The sequence below is a fragment of the Petromyzon marinus genome, chromosome 14, assembly GCF_048934315.1.
Source record: "Petromyzon marinus isolate PM22_M1 ecotype Great Lakes invasive population chromosome 14, UKy_Petmar_22M1.pri1.0, whole genome shotgun sequence".
NCBI classification, from domain to species: Eukaryota; Metazoa; Chordata; class Hyperoartia; order Petromyzontiformes; family Petromyzontidae; genus Petromyzon; species Petromyzon marinus.
Window position 1 is genome coordinate 7,359,313 of NC_133680.1, and position 10,872 is coordinate 7,370,184.

At 41.5% G+C, this 10,872-nt stretch overlaps 1 protein-coding gene across 1 annotated transcript; it reads right to left on the bottom strand.

The window, feature by feature from the left end:
* Window positions 1–1,854: 1,854 nt before the first annotated feature.
* LOC116942365 (galanin receptor 2a-like) lies at window positions 1,855–10,860 on the bottom strand. Its single transcript, XM_032954171.2, has 2 exons — window positions 4,971–10,860; window positions 1,855–3,803 (listed from the first exon to the last, which is right to left on the bottom strand). Exon 2 carries the CDS (start codon window positions 3,793–3,795, stop codon window positions 2,725–2,727), a length of 1,071 nt encoding a protein of 356 aa, XP_032810062.1. The 5' UTR covers window positions 3,796–3,803; window positions 4,971–10,860; the 3' UTR covers window positions 1,855–2,724.
* Between the last annotated feature and the right edge of the window lie 12 nt (window positions 10,861–10,872).

Genomic DNA, 10,872 nt, shown 5'->3' on the forward strand with positions numbered 1-10,872 from the left:
CGTAAAATAAAGGTACCGTACTGCAATGGATCCACGCCGCCTTCCAAATGTAAATGTTTTCACATTATAATTCATGTACTGAACATCACAACATTACAATAACAAGCTGTGATATATATCGGAACAACAAACAAAAAAACAATTCGGCGTTCGTTGACAATGAGTCCTTACACATGTGGGAAGTGTTCCTGTGGCTCCTGAATATTTCAAATATCAAAGCCTTTCATTTTCTAAATGAGGTATAGTGCAGAAATTGACGGAACAAGGATAATATCCAGCACGATGGATACAGGTTGGTGACCTCCATTTTTACTTCTTTGTGAATGCTGTCAATACCTAACCTTCATAAGCAGACGTGTAAATAATGTGGGTAAACCATTGATAGATATCACACGGAAAGAAAAATAATGTTACGAAAGTTATATTTTGTTTTAAAATTAAATACGGCGTACGTCTCTCTCCTATTTCAATGCGCTGATTTACTTACTTTTAACGGTCGCCTTTTTGTAAGATATGGAACGATCACTGTCCCAACACAGCACTCAAAAACCTGTTTTTTTTTAAACACGTCCCACCAGCCACACGAAACATGGTCCACAAAATGTGTAAAAATTACTTTTAAAATTACATTTTTTACGTGGGGAGATAAATATGGGAAGAAGTATTACTCCTGATTATTTGAATGGGATCCAGAGTACCGTTTTCGCAAAGGGGTCCTAAAGAGGTGGTGAGAATTGACAATTGCTGTGTGTACTCAATTAGAACTGACAAATACTGGACAGCCTTAGTTAAATTCCTGCATATGAACGTAAACTTGCCACGTGGATATGAAAAAACATCGGCATTCACTTTAGTGCAGTTTTAGGTACTTCGAACCCAATAAGGCATATCACAGCGTACAGTTTTAAATTAAACCTTATTGCAGACAAAATAAAAAATATATCAATTGCACATGATTCAATGTTTACATATTTACATGAACTGCAGTTCTGAAAACATAAAGAAATTACCTAAACTATCATTATCATATAGCATTGATATATATAACGACTTATTGTTGGTAGCTTATTGGTTCACTATATAGTACTGTGAATAGCTCAGATGTGTAGGCCTTGACTTCAACATAGTCATTTCTGTGACCAGTCACTAGCTAATCACTCAGTTATTTCAATGCTAAATTCGCCTAGTTATTTCAATGCTAAATTCTCCTGTTTGATTTGTACTAAGTGCCTCGGTGAATGTGTATGCTCTGACTTTAACGTAGCTATTTCTGTGACCAGTTACAAGCTAATCACTCAGCTATTTCAATGCTAAATTCTATGCTAATTCCTTTGTCAAGGGGTGCCTCTGCGGATGTGTATGCCTTAACTTAGCTATTTCAATGCTAAATTCTATGCTAATTCCTTTGTCAAGGGGTGCCTCTGCGGATGTGTATGCTTTAACTTTTAACATAGCTATTTCTGTGACCAGTCACAAGCTAATCACTCAGCCATTTCAATGCTAAATTATATGCTAATTCCTTTGTCAAGGTGCTTTGTTTCCTCTCACACAGTTTAAAGGTCGTGATCTGAACGTGGCTCTTTCACTCCAGCGCTGTCCTACCAGACAGTCTCGTCCCTTCACCTGATGAAAGCCGCTTGTGTTGTGGCCGAAACGTCGTGAGAATATTATTGTGTTATTTTATTTTATCAATTTATTATTTTATTCTCATTCTACGTGACTTTACCGAAAGAACCAAAGAAGATCATACACATGAACAAAATATATGTTGTTTGGCTCTTAAATAAAACACTGTTACTTTGTATTGTGCATCACCAATGTTATGCTGGAAAAGAAACAGTTTAAAAACGAAGCTATGAAATTTAAAATTTACTAGCAAAATAACCAACAATTACATAATGTCACATATCTGTCCCGACAAATTAACCGCCCACACACAGTGCAGGATTTGTGCACGGTGGTATAACTCATTTCCAATAGATGTTCACAAATCCGACCAATGCACCCAATGGCGGAGCCAGGATTTTCAGGTAGGGGGGGCAATTCCTCCACCAATGAAAAATAATAGGAGTTAGTAAGGACTTGTCCCTTGCTTTTTATTTGACGCGTGTACGGCGATGACTTAGCCATCGATCGAAGGTCGAATTCGAACCGTGTGTGATAAGCATCGCGCTCGCTGAAGGTGAATGCCTTCAGGGAAGTCGCATACTGTATATGCAACTGTGCACAATTCTGAGTCGCTTATAACTGCTTTTCCTTACTTATTGCCAATTATGGACTCAGACTATTGTCCTATCATCTCATAGAGTCCTTGGCACGTAATAATATGCTACACAGTGGCAGTGGGGGTCGCAAAATGCCGATTTATTATTAATAAACCCCAATGATCCGATCAAAATTAGGGATTTCGATCGGATCATTGGGGGGGCACGTGCCACCCCCCCCCCCTCCCCCACTGGCTCCGCCAGTATCTGTACCCATCCATCTCGAACACCTTTACAGACACGGGTTAGGAATAGCAGCTAACGTCTCTTCTCTGCAAAGTAAAATTGTGCCACCCGCTCATGTGCATCCTCAACTGGAGCCATGTCCACAGCCACTACCTCAAAAGTCCTGGGTGATCTCACAAATGCTATGACAGCAGAATACAAATTATGCTTTGAAAAACTCACGCACGTCAATATAATTTCGGATTCTGACCAAGTTGGGACACTTCAACCTCAATCACGAATTTCCAATTGTTCTAAACGACGTCAAAATACAGACATTATGCATATCTGCTGTGTTTCGAGGCAAACCATTGTTTTGCAAATTTTGCTCAGAATGGCAATTCCTTAAAACTTTCTTGAGAGCTAAGCGGAACTGCCCGGAGAAAGAGAAGTATATGACTGGGTTGATGCAGCTGTTGGTGTAACAGAGGACAATTGAAACTTGATTGACGATGGCGTAATCCAAGTTGTTGGTGAACAACTTTGCCTGGCAGAGCATGTAAACCAGCATGGGAATGCACAGCAGGCTGAAAGCTATCAAGGCCACCAGCGTCATAGTCGTGGCCTGGCGGTTAAACAGAAGGCTCGCCTGGTTGTTGCGTATCATGTCCCCTCGCCTCCACAAGGTGCGCACGATCCTCGAGTAGCAGAAGACCATGACGGCGACGGCCGGGATAAACCCGACGGTGTTCAGTGCCACGTCGAAGAGCAGCCTCTCCCTCTCGTCCATGACCAGCGCGCAGACGCTGCGCGTGCCCACGCCGACGACGCGGCTGTAGACCCAGCGGGGGGTGCTCAAGCCCAAGGTGGCCAGCCAGATGATGGCGCAGAGCATCAGCGCGTGGTTGTAGCGCACGAGCCGCGCGAGGATGGGGTGCACCACGGCGACGTAGCGCACGACGGACAGGCAGACCATGCTGTAGAAGCTCACGCTCATGCTGATGTGCGACGCGACCTTGAAGGCGGTGCAAACGAGCGGCCCGAAGGTCCAGCTGCAGAGGACGAAGTGCAGCGAGAACAAGGGGATGACGTAGAGCAGGAGGACGAGGTCCGAGGCGGTGATGTTGAATATCAAGACGCTCGTGACGGAGGTGACGGTGTCGCCGTCTCTGCTCCGGATGCTCTCTCGCAGGGCGGCGAGCAGGACGATGTTTCCCGGAACGCCGACCAGAAAGATCAGAACGCAGCCAAAAGCCAACGCCGATCGCAAATGAACGTTCTCAATCTCTGGGACGAAGCCCACGATGTCTTCTGGCTTGGAGTGGTTTTGTTGAATCGTGGCGTTTGTACAATAATTCAGGGACATTTCTTTTCCTGCCAATGTCAATCAAAAATGTGTCCATATTAACACACAAAAAAGCATTTAAACGTAACATGAGCCATGGTGAAATGTGTTAATAGAACAGTGCACACTTGCTGTTACTCGCACGGCTGAGTTATGAACATAAACTAAACAATTAAACTATTTTTTTTGATCATGTAAGACTCACTGAACATATAGCTCTTTTCCAGAGGCGACCTGGCCACACATTTTAGCTCAACGAAGTGGCTTTTCGCGTGTACATTTATACTAGCCAAACTCTCTAAACGCATGTTCCTAAATGTGGAGGGGGAAAATCCGGAGGACCCGGAGAAAAATCTACGCGACCACGGGGAGAGAGACACGCAGACTCCAAAAATACAGGCGTCAGGGTCGGGATCGAACCCACGACTCCTGTGTACAAGACACGTTAATTGACAGCTTGCCACTTATCACCAATATTAATCTCTCTGCGTGACAACACAATAGTGTGTTTGTACATTGAATGAATTACAAATGTGAAAGTGCAATTTTCTCCACAAATCATGTGAAGATGTAAAACAGAACATACTAGAATACATTTATGATCTACATTGTTAATCTAGATTTGAAGTTTTCGTGACTGCAGGGATCCATACTCTTTGGTTCTTTCGGTAAAGTCACGTAGGTATAAAATAAAATAAATTAAATCACGACGTTTCGGGCGCTTGTGTTGCACCCGAAACGTCGTGATTTAATTTATTTTATTCTAAACCTACGTGACTTTACGGAAAGAACCAAAGAGTATACATTGTTAATGTAATTTTTTTATTTGCTCACTTGAAAAAGCATTGCTTTTATGTCATCCACGTAATAATTTAGTCGCTCATTCTATCAATTTACACTGTAACTGCGTTAATATCTGCTCGTGATATACGAGCATGCCATGTGTAACAACGTTTACTCTGTACGTACAAATTAACTCCCTTTGAACGAATGATATCACAACAGTCAATGGACATAGCACCGCGCAAATACAAATAGGTATGCAAGTATTTATCTCTTTTAACATTATTTATAATCCAAAACATTAAGCGTACACAGTTGTGACAAACAACTCAGATGATGTACGACATATGTAGTGTATGCAATCTTTTATTTATGTGAAAGAAGGTAGATAGTTTTTTTTTTTGGTTTCTTACCGTTTGAGTGCTCCCTCGTCGATGTACGGCCTTTGCGTTTCAGGGATCACCGGCTTTGAGAAGAATGCTCTCACGATACGAGAAAAAAAAACACAAGAGACCTACGGTATGTACCACGTGTGCTCCCAGTGCGTTGCCTTACGCGAGGAGCAAAATGCATTCAACCGCTGAAATGCAAATGCTGGCTTCGGGGGGTTCCATTTCTGATTTGACTTTTTTTTACGTCTCATTTCCTCGAGTGTTAAATTTTAAAAAAAGGGAAAAAAAAATTGCTAATGATATTACGCACTTTTTTTTTCCTTATTCATTTGTTCAAAGGAAACCTGTCGCTTTTTTAATTAATAAAACAAAACGTGTGTAATTATGATTCCACAGCAACTGCACAGATAATTGAATATCTGGCACGCTCTAATGTATTTAACTAGGATGATCATTATTGATGTCTTTGTTTATTAACATCATTCGTTTTTCTACCTGGTAGATTTATATCATGCAGAAAAATATATACAGTATATGTTTTGCAGTTAATTGCATTTACCTAATGACAGGATTGTGGCAGTATTTTAGGAAATGGTGAAGCCCGGAATTTTCTGGCTCATACCACTGCTGTTGGAAGGGCCTCAACCAGAGTAAACTTTGGAAACCTGCCTCTCGAGAAATATTTTGGCCTAATCTTCCAAACTAGCCAGACGTCTTGTAATGCATGTATATATGTTGCACTTCTTTCGCACCGTGCGTATCCAACCGTGCTCATCGGAGGGTAGGACAACAACAAGAGGCAGGAGTGGCCACACTTTACCCCACCATACACGAAACGCCGATCAATTGGTAGTTCAATACAAAAATATAACTGCATTATATTTTCTTCATATTTTAACCCTGTCGTTAACAGGTGTATTATTTTTTTTACAAAATATAACTGCAGATATTTTATTTTCCTTTTTTCAAATACAGTCCTCAGAAAAAATGTCAAAAACACTTACAACTGACACCTCTGTGAATGCAATACACAAGGCATTGGAGCTCATGGTACACCCGAACTCGCATCAGCACAAACCATGACAGATGGGGATACTACCTGATGCTCAAATGAAACATTACAAAAAAAATATCTCCAGTGTGCAACTGTGATCATCCAGAAACAGACCACACGACATATAACGATGCAATGCCCGATCCACAAATACGAATGAGAAATCACAGCGGACACATTCTGCTGCTGCTTACGTGGTCATCTGGCTTGACCACCTGGTATTGTATCGGTTTCCCTGCATCTACATCAGCCACACGGAAGAGGGAGAATGCAAGGCATACGTAACCATAGCAATGCCGAAGTCACCATTGGCTGCAATTGCATTACATTTATAGTAACAATGTGAAAAAAGATAAAGGTGCTGACTCTGGCCTTCACCTGTTTTCCCTTGGAGAAAAAAAAACACAAATGAGATCGAGTCTTCCATTGGCTGAACTTTCCCGCAGACGTAAAAAATGTCACATCAAGGGACGAGAGCAGCAAGGTCAAAAGGTCATTGTAAAGTGTAAACCGAGAGATGTATTCGCAACTCATTATCGACTCAAAACAGAATACATTTTCACGTGGATTTTAGTGATGCTGTCTGTTCTACCGTCGTGCAGCTGCAATTATAGATCTCTGAATTGTTTTGCAGCCAAAATGTATTTATTGTCCATGAAATGGAAAACATCACCTTTGCTTTGTGGCTGCTTCATGTTATAATTACAGCTTTTAATGGACGATTGCTTTTGTTTCTATATATTTTTTGAAGGTGTACTTAATTCATCTCACAATAAACCGAAATTAAATACAGTCTAATCATATGTTGTACATGTAAAAGTGCGTTGTACATTGATTAAGTTTACAGCGTGATGTATTACAGATCTCCTCTTATCCGCAACCATAATACACAACTCATTATCCACAGGAGGGTCCACAAATACTCCTATTAACCGTACCCCTTTTCTCTCCTATTATCCGCAATTCTCCACCTTTTTGCCATCCTGCATTGCTAAATTGTTTCACGGATAAAAACAAAATTCAATTGACAAATTAAACCTATTCTGTGCTATTTATCCAATATTGTTTTTGTCACTGATAAATTGAGCAAATTCGTGGATAACATCGCGCGGATGAAAATGTACAATGTTTGTTCCCCATATCACCACAGATAAGAAGAGTTCTTCAGTATAATAAGAGTAGGAGTAATAACGACGATACTCCATATGTGCTTAACAAGCGACTGTTAAAATGTATGCAACAATACATTAATTTAGCTTTTGAAATTACACTTTTGTGACAAATTCAGGACATCACATCGCTAAAATAAGTGCGCCGTAAGACACACTTATTTGTAAGGGCTCTTTCTATTTGTTGAACCCTTTCTGTTGGGGTTAGATTGTATTGGTGTAAGCCTGCATGTGTGTGTGTCTGTGTTGTAGAGTGCAATGTGATCTGTGGGTGAAAGGTGCTTTATAGTAAATTATTATTATTATCTAAATCTGCTTTCACTCACAGACAGCGAAAACCACCACAAATGTCTGCTCGAAGCATTTGCAAAAATGTAAAATTGGAAATATCTGCTCGCAATTTACGAATGTCTCCAAATGCATTCCATCCTCGCACAATGACACGCCAAAATACCGTTACGTTCAGGGACATTTCAGCAGAACTATGTATTTATTCTCTTTCAAAACTCGAGTTAAGCGGTGACATTTGGATTCATCAGGACATTTTGCACCGGATGTTTTCCAGTGAAAAGCAGCGACAAGGTTTGCAATGCAATGTGTTGACAATCACCTTATTTCAGGCATCTTGTTCAAAGTTAATTTTTGATCCTCGTTCAATGGACAAAGGCTGACCATAATCATGGACAATGAGGTTATTCACATCTCTCAGCAAGGAGATTGCTCTATAATGCGTTTAAGCTCTTGTCACTATTTTGTGAAATATTGGCGAACGATATGCATTTTCGTTACACGTTTGTGCAATCGTTTATCACCTGTTACATTCACAGCAGCTTTTTTTTTACACATTTAGATACGAAGAACATTACCATAATCACTTTCATTTTAACACGCGAACACGGGTCTGATATTTAACACAAATACGTGCGCACGTTGCCGAGCTAAAATGATACCTGCCAGGATGAGAGGGAACACTTTCTTACTTCTGTCAGCTTATATTGCGCTCTTCGCTGAGACTGGAGGCTCTTCGAGCGAACCTCTGTTATCAGATGTCTATAGCCAGACAAGTGAATTATTCGTGCGACTTTCGGACACACGTGTGACAACAAGGAGGTATATGCAGTGCACACATCGTCGTGTTAAGAATGCCATTTATAACTTGCGCAATACAGGGTGCTTCCAAAAAAAATGTTAACACTTCCGAGAATTTTCAACAACACCACAAGAAATGCGCCCACGGGCTCTGCAGACCGCCTGGAGACGATTCCAGGCCACGCGTTGGCAACGATGGCGAACAAGTGGAGACTCTTTGACTTTTTGAAGCTATTAACGTTACATTTGTTATCATGTGAGTGGTGTATTGTACGTTCTTTTTCCATTAAAAACGATAGTCCCATATGAGTGTTAAACATGTTTTGGGAGCACCTTGTATTTCACGGACATAAATGACTGTGACTGAGGTCCAGAGCCAAGCTGAGTGTCACTCATCATCATCATCACCCATGGTCAATCCATTGCTGGATGAACGCCCAATCAAACCACTACCACCTCCTCAAACCACCACCACCACCACGTAATCATACATAATGAAAACCACAGTTAAACCAATTACAGATATGATTCATATAAAGTAAACGAATACACGTGTTGTACACAATAGCGCGCGAAGGCAAGACTAAATCATTCAAAATAACCGTAATCATCATCAGCCATGATCAATCGACTGCTGAAGGGCCTCCCTGAGCCACCGCCACCTTTCATCATCCTGGGATACAACAATCGATCCAGCACGTGCACATGAGCTGTTCTCGTCGCTCCATCTCCTCGGTGGACGTGCTCACAAAAGTGCTCCCACAGCCTGCACCATAAATAGCGGTGCCACGATGGTGAAATGTTAAATACCTCGCCTGGTCCACAGGAGGTTGTGGTTTTAATGCCGACCCTGTATATTTTCAGTTTGCATGTTTTCTCCGTGGTCACGTGGATTTTTTTTTTAATCAGGGTCCTCCAGTTTTTCCCTGCACATTTAGAAACACGCGTTCAGATTATTTGGTTGCTATTTAAAAAAATTACACGTGATAAGCCACTTCGTTGAGCAATCATTTGTGACCAGGTCGCTTCTGAAAAAGAGGTATACAGTATAGCTCAGTGGGCCTTACCTGGTAAAAATGATGTTTTAAACATTTATAAGTTTAGTTTTTATGGGTGTGCCAAACGTAGCGCTAGCTTTGTAAAGACTCCACTACCAGACTCTTGAGAGTGTTCTTGGTTCGGACTCAAGGAATTGCCACCAGTCGACTGCTTTATAGTGTTTACCTGAATCACAAAAGACAACACTGCCCACCACGAGATGGATGATCGAGTAACATAGCTCCAACTCAGATTTATAGGTCGGTGATGTCTCTCCATAACTCGCTGTGATTGAATTATACCACATACGATACTGGTGCGATTTCATGTTCCTCTTAGCCATGCAGATGTTCTGAAGCTTTAATATGCGATGCAACACGAACTTTAGATTGGCTAAACAAAGCTCTTACAAGCCATTTGCTAGCCGGAACAGAGGAAGTTATTGCTTCACTTTTGGAAAATAATATGAATGGGAAATTTGGCGAGAGTAAGCTTTTGCTTAGACAGTCGCGTTTTTTGTGTGTGCAGAGTGTCAAAGAACCAGACATGCTGCCGAGGTGTAATGGTTAGCACACTGGAGTTGCAATCCAGAGGTCGCCCGCTCTATTTGCAGCTAAAATGATGGTGCAAGTTCATTCAAATCCCTCCCCCCCCCAGTCTGTGTCCACGCAGCAGTGTGAATGTGTGCACCACAGTCAATCAATCGGTAGGTCGCGTGTGGTGGGGCAAAGTGTTGGTACACCCACCACTTCCAAGGCGTCTGATCAGCGTCGAAGAGGAAGCCAAAACAACCCAGATTTGAAGTTTTCGTGACTGCAGTGATCCATACATACTCTTCGGTTCTTTCGGTAAAGTCACGTAGGTATAAAATAAATTGAATTAAATCACGACGTTTCGATGGCAACACAAGCAATCATCATCAGGTGGGAAAACCCACAGCAAAAAAAAAATCTTGCTGTCGTGATTTAATTTATTTTATTTTATACCTACGTGACTTTACCGAAAGAACCAGACAGTATAGAGTACCAGAACAATCCTTCAGGCTTGCGTGCAGTGACGCTTCAATGTGCTCCCTGCTTCTATCTACTGGCAGAAAATGAACACTGCAGTAACGCAGAGTTTTCGGCAGTAATAAGTGAGAGCCACTGAAAATTGATCGTTTATGGATTACTCTTTTAAAGGGGCGCGGGGGGGGGAGGTATCAATAGTCACATTTAATACACACTGTGTCACACACAAAACATACCGTACCGAAATTATTTCTAATCCATAATGGTACATTTTAAACTGAAGAAAATGCGTGCAGTTCTTTGTCACTGTTATTTATTGTTATTCCACGGCATGTAGTATTCTTGAAAGCACGTAAAGCGTTTGTTTAACACCTCCTCATTTCTACCACCCACCAGTCGTCACGCTTTAGAGCTCCTATTTTTAGGGCTGTATCTGGGCCGAATTACCGCATGCTGGCTTGTTAGTGGTCTGATTATAGAAACACCCACGCGTCCCAAATATAGCATTGCGCAATTCCTCGGGAAACACACACACACAGATCACAGCACGCCTGGCAGAGGAA

Coding starts and splice junctions, on each gene's coding strand:
- LOC116942365 (XM_032954171.2), bottom strand. CDS start 3,795: ATGTCCCTGAATTATTGTACAAACGCCACGATTCAACAAAACCACTCC.